The sequence below is a fragment of the Molothrus aeneus genome, chromosome 2, assembly GCF_037042795.1.
Source record: "Molothrus aeneus isolate 106 chromosome 2, BPBGC_Maene_1.0, whole genome shotgun sequence".
Taxonomy (NCBI): Eukaryota; Metazoa; Chordata; class Aves; order Passeriformes; family Icteridae; genus Molothrus; species Molothrus aeneus.
In genome coordinates, this window is record NC_089647.1 from 117,238,018 (window position 1) to 117,250,550 (window position 12,533).

Sequence of the window (12,533 nt, forward strand, 5' to 3'; positions counted from 1 at the left end):
GCTCCCGAGCGCCGCCACGCACGATTGGTCCTCGCGGCAGAAGCCCCGCCCCCTCTAAACGCCCCGGATGTCAGGGTGGCGCCGCGACACGGGCCGTTCTGGACCCTTCCGCGGCGCAAAGCCCCGCCCACTCCGCCGCCCGTTCAGCCAATGGGCGCTCAGTGCGCGGCGCCGCTTCCCCCAATCAGCGTTGAGCTCGGGGCGAGAGCGGGGGGGCGCGGCCAATGGGAGGCGGAAGCGGGGCGGGGCCGAGGCGGCGCGCGGGGGAGGCCGGGAGTGCGCGCGCGGGCTGTGACGCAGCTGCGGCCCCGTGAGGCGGCGGCGGCGGCACCGCGGGCCCGACCTGGCCCGGCCGCTCCGAGCGGCGCTTCCTGGCACCCACGGTGAGCACCGGGGCCTGCCAGGGCTGCCCTGCCCGCCCCCAGCGCCGAGCGACGCGGCCTGGCCGCCCTGCCCTCCCGGCGTGGCTGTGGAGCTGCCGCCAGGCCTTTTGTGCCGGGAGACCGGGCGGTCCCGGAGTAGGGGGGGGGGCGGGGAGGCCCCGGGACGGAGGGAGGCCCCGGGACGGAGGGAGGCCCCGGGACGGAGGGAGGCCCGGAGGGAGGCAGGAAGGCCGTGAGGGAGTGGGATTTCCCGGCAGCCGTGCCCCGGCTGTTTCCGCAGTACCTGGCCGCTTTTGGGGATTTTTAGGCATTTTTGGTTGTCCCTGTGCGGGTCCGGTGGGAGATTCCGGGTGTTTTCCACGGGGGATACGCGGCTCTGGATGCGGGTAACGGCCCGGCGGTCCCGGGGCCCGGGAGTTATTTACTGTCGTATTAAATAGTCGTATTTTAAAGTTAGGTTGGTTACATGTGATTGAAGTTATGTTGGTGATATGGGTTTCTTTGGGTGGTTTTGGGGGATTTTCTGCTGTTGCTGTTAAACTTCAATTAGAGCTTTTTGGCGTGAGGGATCTCTCCTCAGCTGGGGCTGCAGCGAGTGGGAGGGGGATCCTGTGTAAAACCCTCGAGTTTTACTAATTCTGGTCCAGCTCTTGGGTTCACAGAATCCCCAAATCCCCGGGGCTGGCCCAGCCCTGCCAGCCCATGCAGTGCCAGCTGTGCCCCGTGGGCACCTTGTCCCCAGCCCAGAGCACTCAGTGCCACCTGCAGGGGACACCTGCAGGGCTGGGCACTGCAAAGCTCACTGGGCAGCCCCTGCCAAGGCCTGAGCTCCCCTTCCATGGGCAAATTGCTGCTGCTGTCCAAGCTGAGCCTGCCCTGGCCCAGCCTGAGGCCGTTCCCTCTGCTCCTGTCCCTGTTCCCTGGGAGCAGAGCCCGACCCCCCCGGCTGTGCCCTCCTGGCAGGGACTTGTGCAGAGCCACAAGGGCCCCTGAGCCTCCTTTGCTGCAGCCCCAGCCCCTGCCCAGCTCCGTTCCCTGCCTGGACACACTCCAGCCCCTCCAGGGCTCTCTTTCTCTGCGGTGCCCAGAACTGGGCACAGCCCTCGAGGTGCAGGGGAGGAGGGGTGGGTTTGAAGTAGAACACAATGCTTGCTGTGGGAGGGGGAAATCTTTCCATAACAGGTTTTCTCTTAAAATATGATTTTTTTAGTTTTCTTCTTAGGTAGAGTTTGGCATTTAGTGATCTCAGGACAATGTGAGAGCAGTGACTTAAAAAAGACGAGCCACAGAAAATGGGTGACTTGTGAATTTGCAGATAAGGCTGAGAGTCACAACATCGGACAGCTGGAAAGTGCAGGTGATTTTTATCTGGCCTGAAAGGGAAACTTGCACTGGCACAAGGGGAGGTGGCTTAAAATACTCCATAGGAATGGAGAGGTGTCTTTGGGAGCAGGTCCTGGTGGAGAGGGACCTGAGGGGTTCAGCCTGGAGAGAAGAATGTGCGGGGTCAACTTTTCCACTCTCATAACTCCCTGACAGGAGGCTCAGCTTGGACAGCAGCAGCAATTTGCCCATGGAAAGGGAGCTCAGGCCTTGGCAGGGGCTGCCCAGGGAGCTTTGCAGTGCCCAGCCCTGCAGGTGTCCCCTGCAGGTGGCACTGAGTGCTCTGGGCTGGGGACAAGGTGCCCATGGGGCACAGCTGGCACTGCATGGGCTGGCAGGGCTGGGCCAGCCCCAGGGATCCCATGGGAGAAGGTGAGGAGGGCTCAGGGTGCAGTGTTACCCTGAGGAGCTCTCCCAGGAGCTCTGAGAGTTTGTCAGAGCAGCTTTTCCTGGCTTTTACCAGGACCATTTTCCTGAAATTCCTCTTCCTGGGACAAATGAAGCCTGTAAGGATTTGCCTGTGGATGTGTGGAGACCCTTAGCAGTCCGAAATCGTGCTGTGTGTCTGTTGGAGTAGTTGGAGGTGACACTAAAATCATCTTTGCAGTTCTCCTGCCCGGGCAGTGTGGGACTGGGCTGGTTGTTCTGGGCTGCTTTGGTCTCCAGCTGCTCAGCGTTGAGGGAGCCTGTGGCTGCTCCCAGTCTGGATTTGGCCATTCCCAGAAAGTGCTACTGGTGTTAGGGAAACAAACACTTCCGTTTCAAGGATGGGCAGATAGATGTAGCAATTTCCCTGGGGGAGGCTGTGCTGGGCAGTGCCCAGTCCCTCTCTGCTTGCCTTGGGCACAGGGAAAGGGCAGCTTTGGCTTTAGCTGGAGTTGTTTGCCTTGGGAATATTGCTGGTGTGGGCCATCCTTGCTCGGCTGATGTTCTGCAGTGCTGTGTGTGGCTACTGCTGCCAGGGAGTACCTGGGAATGTGGGGGAATTCCTCATTTCCTACTGAATCTGGAGGGAGGTTGGGGTAGTACTAGCTTTGGTTTGTTTTTTTTTTTTTTTTTTTTGTTATTGGACATTATTTTAGTAATGTGTATTTTTTCTGGTTAGTATTGTCATTTTCTTCTGGCTATTATGACTTTTCATGGATCATTACACCCATTATTTTTGGTCAGCATGGCATTTTGGGAGTAATACTGGCTTTTTTTAACTTTGGCATTTTCTTGCTATTATGGCTTTTTTGGGTTAATGTGGCATTTTCTTTTTCTAGTTCTAGTTTTTTTTTTTTTTTTTTTTTTTGTTGCTAGTACTACTGTTTTGGGGATAATATGAACATTATTTGGGGTAGTACTGGCTTTTTTTGTTAATTTGGCAAGTTTTTGGCTAATCTGGAACCTTCAGTGGTGAAGCTGCTGTTCCCCACAGTGTGCCTGAGGAGCTGTGGGGTTTATTGTGCTGGATTTGTTGACAAACTCAGAGAGCTGGGGCAGAGTTTGTATCTGTTTGTGCTGCGGGAGGAGGCTGGGGAGAGGCAGCAGGGAATGTGCTGTAAGCAAACCGTGGGGGCTGGAGAGGGAACTGGGCCCTGCAAAACTCCCCTGGAACAGCACCTGCTGGGGAGCAGAGGGAGGCTGGGTTCCTGTAATCCCTGTGCAGTGCATTGCCCTCTGCCGTGCTTGAAGCAGTTGGCAAAATGGGTGGAACAGGAAAATCATTCCTGGAAACCCCCAGGATTGCTGTGGGATCACTGCAGCCCAGGACACAGGCTGAGATGGGCAGGAACTCCAGCCGTAATTAAGGGTGACAGCTTAATTTTAGGGACACTGGTGTTTAGTGACACCTCCTTGGCTGTGGTGTCACTGGAATGTTGGTGCCCTTGGCCCTCCTGGGGTTGTGGCAGGGTTTGGAATCACATAGTGCCATGGGGTTGGTGCTGAAGGATTCTGGTGGGATTGCTGCCCTTGGCAGTGAAGGAGATGGAAAATGAGTTAGCAGGGTGAGCTTTCGATAAAACCTGAATTCTGCTTTCCAGGTCTAGGAAGAAAACCTGATACATCCTGAAAATGTTCAACAAATCCTTTGGCACTCCATTCGGAGGCAGCACCGGCTTTGGGACAACTTCAACTTTTGGGCAAAGTAAGTGAAATATCCAAGGTGGCTTCAATGAGATGTCTTTTCCTGGAGTGCAGCTCAGAGGATCCCAGGGAGGTGCTGATCCCTTGTGGAATGGAATTAGGGAGCTGCTGGGTGCTCCAGCTGGCTTGGAAGAGGTTCAGGAGCCCGAGGCTTCATCCCTAACCAAGCTTTCTGTTTGGGCAGACAACCAGGGTTCCGTGTCTGCTGTGGAAATTCCTTCTGTGGGAAGGAAGAGTGGGAAATGCAGTGCTTGGGGAAGGTGGTATCACTGGGGTGTTCTGGGGCTGGAACAAATCTGTGGTGGGTTTGTGGGGAAGGCCTGGAAGGAAGAAGCGTGTGTGTTCTGGGGCTGTGTGGAGCTGCAGCCTGAGGGGCTCTCTGGCCTGTGCTTGCAGATGCTGGCTTTGGTACCACGAGCGGAGGAGCCTTCGGGACCTCGGCCTTTGGCTCCAGCAACAGCACCGGCAGCCTGTTCGGGAGCACGCAGAGCAAGCCAGGTATGCCCCAGGGGGCTGGCCAGGGAGGGAGGGCAGAGGGGAGCAGCCTGAACCGAGGAATCGGCAACAAAAATACCCAAAATGCACCCTCCCGAGCCCAGGACAGCAAGAACTGTCAGAGCTCCCAGGCAGAGGAGGTTGTGAAGGATTAACAACCTGTTTCTGTCTGCAGGAGGGTTGTTTGGGTCTACCACGTTCAACCAACCAGCCACCTCCTCCACCAGCACTGGCTTTGGCTTTGGAACATCCACTGGGACATCAAACAGCCTCTTTGGAACCACCAGCACTGGTGGAAGCCTGTTCTCATCCCAGAATAATGCCTTTGCACAGAACAAACCAGCTGGTTTTGGAAGTGAGTGAGACTGGCACCCCTCTGCTGTTGGGTGGGAGAGCAGCGGGAGCTGGGACAGGGGCTGGGGTGGGGCTGGGGGGTTTCTCCTGCAGGATACAGTGACATCCCTCTGCCCACAGCAGCTGGGGAGAGCCCACGTGCTCCTGAATCTGTAGCTGTGATTCCAGCCCTACGTTTTAAAATAAACTGACAAAGGTTGTTGGTTGGAATTCTTTATCTTGAATACTGTTTTGGGGCCGATTGATTTTAGTTTTTTTTTTTTCCTGTGACAGAGCAGTTATAATTGGGTTTGTCTGTGGCAGGAGAAGACAGGGAATGCTGTTAAACTCTTCAATTTCATGAGGCAAAAGCAACTGCTTGGAGCCCCTTCTGAAAAGAGGAGCCTTGCTAATTCTCTTTATTATAAAGTTATTGTGTTATTTTCTTCCTACTTGGAAGGAAGGAAACTGACTGCTGTAGAAGGAAACTGCTGTGGTTTGTCTGGTGTTTCTGGAGTGCTGAGTTAAGGACACTTCTGCAGCAGGGCACTGCATTAGCAGCACCTTCAGCATCCAGCTTTGCATCCAGCTTTGCTGTCAGATTATTTTTCCCAGCAGTTTTTTGCATTTTCAAACCAATTTCTAGTTTGAATAAAGTATTAGGGTTTAAGTTTTAAATAGTTAATTTGGGTTTGTTGTAATACTGTTGTTGTTATTTTTTATGCTTTATTCAGACTTTGGTACAAGCACCAGCAGTGGGGGGCTCTTTGGGACCACCAACACCACTTCCAACCCCTTTGGGAGCACATCTGGCTCTCTCTTTGGCCCAACCAGCTTCACTGCAGCTCCAACTGGCACGACTATTAAATTTAATGTAAGTTCTGCTCTTTCTTCTTACTCCAGCCTGTTTACTGTGGGAAGTATTCAGTTTTGCAGTAGTTTGTGTGATGTCTTGGTCACTGAGGTGAAAAAATGAGTTCATGTGCAAGTGTTTTGAACTGATTTGAAAACATCCCCTCTAAAACACGACAGAATTCCAGGCTTGCTGGGTTTAGAGCCAACACTGAAGGAGTAAAGGAGCTCCTAAAGCTGAGCCTTTCCAGCAAGTCCTGTGGAATTGAAGATGATCCATGGCAAATGCTGGCAGCAGTAAGGGTTAGAGGCATCTTGGGATGGGTCAGAATCAGCACAGCTCTGCTGAGCCAGCCTGGCTCTGGGAATGGGACCTGGCAGGAGAGGAGTGCTGTCCTGCCTCCTCCGGACGAGTCCCCTTTAAGACAGGATTCAGTAACTGCTACAAAGTTCTGTGGCAGTTGGGCCTGGAGGGTGGCCCAGCAGAGAGGCCTTGAGGAACTGGGCTACCTGGGGCCTGCTGGAGGAGGGGCTCTGTTCCCCAGAAACTTGTTCATGCAGATCTCAGCCCTCTTCATTTCCAGACTGAGCTGATGTAAGACTGAGGCTTCGGGGGCAGAGCTGTGATGCTGCCTGGGCTCTTGCAGTGCTGCTGATTTGTACTTCCATAGCACTGTTAAAAAGAGGGGGGATACTGGAATTCATGCAGAGCTCCAGGGTTTGAGTCAGAAGCTGAGGTAAACTGCTTTAAAAGTGAAACAGAAAGCAGAATTGCTGGGAGTTGTTTTGAGTGTTCCTGTGACTAATTCCACTGTTGATCATCATTAAACACACCTGGGTGAGACCTCAGCTGTACAAATAATGATGGAATCATAAAAACATGCAATCAGACAAGATTTGGGTTGGGAGGGACCTTAAATCCTACCAAGTGCCACCCCTGCCATGGCAGGGACACCTTCCACTGTCCCAGGTGCTCCCAGCCCCAGTGCCCAGCCTGGCCTTGGGCACTGCCAGGGATGCAGGGGCAGCCCCAGCTGCTCTGGGCACCCTGTGCCAGGGCCTGCCCACCCTGCCAGGGAACAATTCCTCATTGCCAAGATCCCATCCAGCCCTGCCCTCTGGCACTGGCAGCCATTCCCTGGGTGCTGTCCCTGCAGGCCTTGTCCCCAGTCCCTCTGCAGCTCTCCTGGAGCCCCTGCAGGCCCTGCCAGGGGCTCTGAGCTCTCCCTGGAGCCTCTCCTGTCCAGGTGAGCCCCCCCAGCTCTCCCAGCCTGGCTGCAGAGGGGCTCCAGCCCTGGAGCAGCTCTGGGGCTCCTCTGGCCTGGCTCCTGGAGCTCCACATCCTCCTGCTCTTGGGCCCAGGGCTGGGGCAGCACTGCAGGTGGGGTCTTGCCCAAGCAGAGCAGTCATGCAGAGCCTCAGGTCTGTGCTAGGAGTAGGATTTCCCAGGGAGTTCTGCAGGGAGTTGTGGCTGTGTTCCCCCATGTCTGGCTGGATTTTAACCTGGCTCTTCCTCCCTTCCTGGCAGCCCCCAACCGGCACCGACACCATGGTGAAATCCGGCGTCAGCACCAACATCAACACCAAGCACCAGTGCATCACTGCCATGAAGGAGTACGAGAGCAAGTCCCTCGAGGTCAGTGCAGGGGCACACAGCCCTGCCTCGGGCCTTTCTGGGCCTTTGCTACTGTCTGTGCTCATTAATGCAGAAATACTAATGAACCTTCAACATCTGCATCACACACGAGAGGTGTTGTCAAGTAAAACAATTAATGCAATGCCACGTTGATTGCAGTTGGGTTTAAGTGCTTGATGCAAGTCTGGAAGAGCTGAAATTCCATCTTGTCAGAAGGACATGAGATCCTGTTGGGAACAGCCCTGCTCTGCTAAGATAATAACAGGATCCCAGGCAGAGCTCAGTTGTTTGTTATAAACTAATATTCCCAAGGATTTATCCTGAGGCCTTCCCATTTGGGCTGGTTTGCTTGACCCTTCAAAACAGATCATTTATAAAGTATCTGAAAAGGCTCTGGGATGTCAAATCGAAGTAAAAACATGGATCTAAGTTCAGGTCCCGTTTTTAGTGTCCTTATTTTTAAAAATGTGGGTGTTGCAGCTTTTCTTGAGCCTTCACCTTAGTGAAGATGGCGTGCTGGGTGAGTGTGGTAAGGACATTTGCCTGCCCTTGTCCTGGGTAAAAAGAGCTGGATTTTCCTCTAGGAACTCCGTTTGGAAGACTACCAGGCTAATAGGAAAGGGCCCACGAATCCTGTAGGAGCAGGAGCAACTGCTGGCTTGTTTGGCTCTTCCACTGCCACGTCCAGCACAGCCACAGGACTTTTTGGCTCTTCCACCACCAATACAGGCTTCTCCTATGGGCAGAATAAAACTGCTTTTGGAACCAGTAAGTACTGCCTGGCACTGGTGTTCCTGTGAATGCATGTGCAAATATTCTGTTAAACCATTTAGAATTCTGTGATGCTGAAACATTGCTGTGAGCTTAGAGTTGTGCTGGTTGTATTGCCAGCATTCACTGGTGCAGCTCCTTGCCATAGGAATCTGTTTTCTTACTTTCCCTTGGAAAAGTATAAACAGCAGTTGGATTTTTATTAGGTTTTGGTGCAAATTGAAAAGTAAATAGATCATAGAATCCTAGAAGGGTTTGGGTTAGAAGGGACCTTGAAGCTGACCCAGTCTCACCCCACCATGGCAGGGACTTTCCACTGTCCCAGGTGCTCCCAGCCCTAATGTGCAGCCTGGCCTTGGGCACTGCCAGGGATGCAGGGGCAGCCCCAGCTGCTCTGGGCACCCTGTGCCAGGGCCTGCCCACCCTGCCAGGGAAGGATTTTTTCCTAGTACTGGATATTTGTGTTTGTGGAATTTGACTGTAAACAGATCAAATCCTCCATGCTGTAGGAATGGAGGTGGTTGTTGGCTGAGCAGAGACAGGACCCAGGGAGCAGCTGGAGCTGGCCCAGGGGAGGGATTTAGGTTGGATTTGAGGGCAAGGTTCTTGCCCAGAGGGTGCTGGCACTGCCCAGGCTGCCCAGGGAATGGGCACGGCCCCGAGGCTGCCACAGCTCCAGGAGCCTTTGGCCAGCGCTGCCAGGGATGCCCAGGCTGGGCTTGCTGGGCTCTGGGCAGGGCAGGGCTGGCACTGGGGGATCCCTGGGGGTCCCTCCAGCTCAGGGTACTCTGTGACCCTTTTTGCTGTGTGCATGCTGGGGTGTGGATGTGCTGGGCTGGCTCTCAAACTGCCCTTGTGTCCCAGGTATGACTGGCTTTGGCATGGGCACCACCGGGGATGCCCAGGGTGGGGTTGGTGGGGTCTGGGCAGGGCAGGGCTGGCACTGGGGGATCCCTGGGGGTCCCTACAGCTCAGGACATTCTGTGACCCTTTTTGCTGTGTGCATGCTGGGGTGTGGATGTGCTGGGCTGGCTCTCTAACTGCCCTTGTGTCCCAGGTACGACCGGCTTTGGCACGGGCACCACCGGGGGGCTCTTTGGGCAGCAGTCCCAGACCACGAGCCTGTTCAACAAACCCTTTGGCCAGGCCACCACCACGCAGAACACCGGCTTCTCCTTCGGGGGCACCAGCACCCTGGGCCAGCCCAACACCAACACCATGGTAAGAGGGGCTGCAGCTGCTCCTGCTGGGCACGGGGGCTGCAGCGTGGGGTGTGCCTCACGTTCCCCTGCCGTGGGGTACAAGCAGCGTGCCGAGCTCTGGAGGCTGTGGTGCGCTGAGGAACCTCCTGGCAGTCAGCTTTGTTCCTGACAATTGGAGAGCAGTCAGCTGTTCACAAATCATGTACCCACTCACCTCCTCAAGCAGCTGCTGTCTAGCAACTCCTGTGCTTCTGATCATTTTCACACAGATAATGTCATTCCATTGTCAGCCTTCTTTGGGAATTCAGTCTTGGGCTTTCTAGTGACAAATGAGCAACATTTGGGGGCTTTTCTGACAGAAAGATTCTACGTGGTTGTAACTTGTATGACTAGAGGCTTTGGCTTCAGATATCCTGTGTTCTTTGTGAATTTGTTGTGACTTGTCATAGAAAACCCTGTGAAATGTTTCTTTTCCATCTCCCTTGTTCAAAGCGATGAGGAAATTCTAATATCCTTTAAATCTTGGAGCATAAATTTTTGGGGGTTTTTAATTTCCTTTTAGTAACTAATTTTTTGGAGGAGGACTAAAGCTTCTGGAATGCTCTCCACCCCTCCTCTTCCCCCAGCACGAGGGCAAAAGCAGCATTGTTTTATTGCCTGATTTTGTGTGTTGGAATCTTTGTTGTCAGTGCTGGACTTGGAAAAGCCTGGGAGCGTTACCTTAACCTGGTTCCTTTTTGTAGGGTCTCTTTGGGGTCACCCAGCCCTCGCAGCCTGGAGGCCTTTTTGGGACAGCTGCCAATACAAATGCTGGGACTGGATTTGGAACGGGAACTGGCCTTTTTGGACAAGCCAACACGGGATTTGGTGTTGGTGGTTCGGTATGTCTGTGCCTCTGCAACAAAGAGAAAACCAAGCAGAGCCCTGTTCGGGGTGCTGACTGCACAGAAGTTGTGTCAGCTTAGGAATTAGGATGTGTGAGATACAAGAGTCAGGTGGTTTGCTGGAAACTGGAGGATAAACAGGTGTAGTAGAGTCATTTTTTTAACCAGTGATGTGTGGAGTGATAAAAGCAGCTGGAGATACTGAGGTTTTCAGTGACTGGGGTGCCTCAGCATAGGGTTGTAAGTTGTGATGGACCAAAACCAACCTTGGTTTTTGATACTCGGTCATTTTGGTTCTGGTGGAGCAAAAATCACAGGATCACTGAGATTGGAGAAGTCCCTTAAGCCCCTTGAGTCTGACCCTCGCAGCTGCTTTTGGGGATCTTGCAGGTGGCTTGGGATAACCCCACCCATGGGAGGGTGGGCTGGGGGGCTCAGCTGTGCTTGGCTTTAGTTCTGCTTCCTTGCCTGCAGCCAAGCACTGATACAATTCCCGTGGTGTCAGCATCCCAGGTTTCCAAATTGCTGTTGTTTTCCTTTCAGACCCTGTTTGGGAACAAGCCTGCTGGATTTGGAGCCACCACGACCAGCGCTCCCTCGTTCGGTACCACCACGGGCGGGGGCCTCTTCGGTAACAAACCCGCTCTGAGTTTAGGAACCCCTGCAAACCCTTCCAGTTTGGGGACAGGGAAAAAAGTGTGGCTTCAGTCATTTAAATCTGTACTGTGTGTACCACACACTGCAGAGAGCACATGCTGGGTACTGTAGTCTTGGAATGGTCAGGTGAACGATGGCCCTGGCACAGTGCTGGGAGCTGGGTTGTGCCTTTGCTCTTGGTGGGGCTCCCTGACTGGGGAAATAGATGGTCAAGTGCCACTGCTTTGGTGAGTCCTTAAGGGAATTTTCAGCCTGGAATGGTCAGGATAGCTCCTAGGATCCAGGGGAGCATTGGGAAGGGCATTCCCAGCAGGTCAGGGAGGGGATCCTGCCCCTCTGCTCAGCTCCAGGGAGGCTCATCTGGAGTGTCCTGTTCAGTTCTGGGCTCCACAGCTCAAGGAAGACCAGGAGCTACTGGAGAGGGTCCAGGGAAGGGCACAGAGATGATTTGGGGTCTGGAGCATCTCTGGTGAGGAGAGACTGTGGGAGCTGAGCCTGGTCAGTCTGGAGAAGGGAAGGCTGAGAGGGGATGCATCCATCCACCCAAATACCCCATCCATCCACACACATCTCTCCAGGGGTGTCAGGATGGTGCCAGACTCTGCTCAGCGGTGCCAGTGGCAGGACAAGGAGCAATGGCCAGGAACTAAAACACAACAATTCCAGCCCAGCCTGAGGAAGAACTTCCTTCCCTGGAGGGGCAGAGCCCTGGAACAGCTGCCCAGGGAGGGGCTGGGGTCTCCCTCTCTGGAGACATCCCAAACCCCCTGGGCAGCTCCTGTGGCACTGCTGCAGTGACCCTGCCTGGGCAGGCCTGGGCTGGGTGGACCCTTCCAACTCCATCCATGCTGTAATTCTGTGGTTGAAAACTCTTGAAATCAAGGATTCAGGGAGCAGAGGGGTTTGTTAGGAGGTTATGAACACCCTGTGTTGGCACAGCAGCACTGGGAGAATTGGGTTAAAACCAGTGATCCCTGGGCTTGGGCAGGTGTCAGGAGATCCTGCACTGCAGTGAAGGTGAAATGAATCAGCTCCAGTTGTCCTTGGCGGTGGGAAGGACCAAAGTCCTGGGGAGTTGCTGGTGTGTTCCTGGTGGCCTCTGATGTGAGAACTGCTGTTGGGTGGGTGTGACTGAGCAGGAGTAATGTGTAAGGATGGCTGAAGGGAGTGGCAACTTCTTTCATGGGACTCTGAAATCTCTCCTGCCTTTTTAATTCTGGATTTCAGAGCAACAGAACTGTGTCTCTGAGAGTGAGTAGGAGGGAGTTGGACCCTGCCATCCCTGTCCTGCAGTGCTGTTTTGTGTTGGTTATTTAAAGGCAGTGGGGCCTGCCATGCCTTTAGCCTGCTGTGCAGCCTGCCCATATAGACAGGGAAGAACTGAAGGGAGCTGGCTGATGTTTTAGATCCTTCCCAAATCAAGCTCTTTGTAGCTCTCAGTGCTCTGAACCAGGGCAGCCCCTTGGCGAGCAGGGTTTGACTGTGGTGAGCAGTGCTGGGCAAGCCTCCCAGGGGAGTCAAACGTGCTTTTGAGTTCTTGTTCTGCTGCTCAGGATCTCCATGGCCCCACAGTGTGTTGGCACTGTTTGGTGGAGACCAGCCTTTGCAGTGTGTGGTTTTGGTTTGCCTGTGTAGCAGTTTATAGGAGGAATGAGCTGGATTCCAAGGGGTTGGTGCACACCTGCAGTTTTTCAGTTTAATCCTGGCTTTGTGTACTAACCAAGCGTGGGATGGGGTCAGCATCTGCAGTAGAACTGAGCTCATGGTAGATTTCGGGTGGCCTTCTTGCAGCTACAGCTGTGCCCTT

The 12,533-nt window shown here is 54.0% G+C and overlaps 1 protein-coding gene across 3 annotated transcripts in view; it reads left to right on the forward strand.

Annotated features, from left to right (window-relative positions):
• Positions 1-271: 271 nt before the first annotated feature.
• NUP98 (nucleoporin 98 and 96 precursor) overlaps positions 272-12,533 on the forward strand; it is a 37,370-nt gene continuing 25,108 nt past the window's right edge. Inside the window, exons 1-10 of one of the 3 annotated variants that reach the window (XM_066545606.1) lie at positions 272-383; positions 3,794-3,897; positions 4,293-4,394; positions 4,567-4,746; positions 5,459-5,598; positions 7,105-7,212; positions 7,797-7,980; positions 9,041-9,204; positions 9,929-10,066; positions 10,613-10,700. In XM_066545606.1, coding sequence (XP_066401703.1) covers positions 3,825-3,897; positions 4,293-4,394; positions 4,567-4,746; positions 5,459-5,598; positions 7,105-7,212; positions 7,797-7,980; positions 9,041-9,204; positions 9,929-10,066; positions 10,613-10,700 — 1,177 coding nt within the window. In that variant the 5' untranslated portion in view covers positions 272-383; positions 3,794-3,824. Of the gene's footprint in view, positions 384-3,101; positions 3,898-4,292; positions 4,395-4,566; positions 4,747-5,458; positions 5,599-7,104; positions 7,213-7,796; positions 7,981-9,040; positions 9,205-9,928; positions 10,067-10,612; positions 10,701-12,533 lie in introns of those variants that run through there. The other 2 variants (XM_066545608.1, XM_066545607.1) reach the window with 2 other exon arrangements.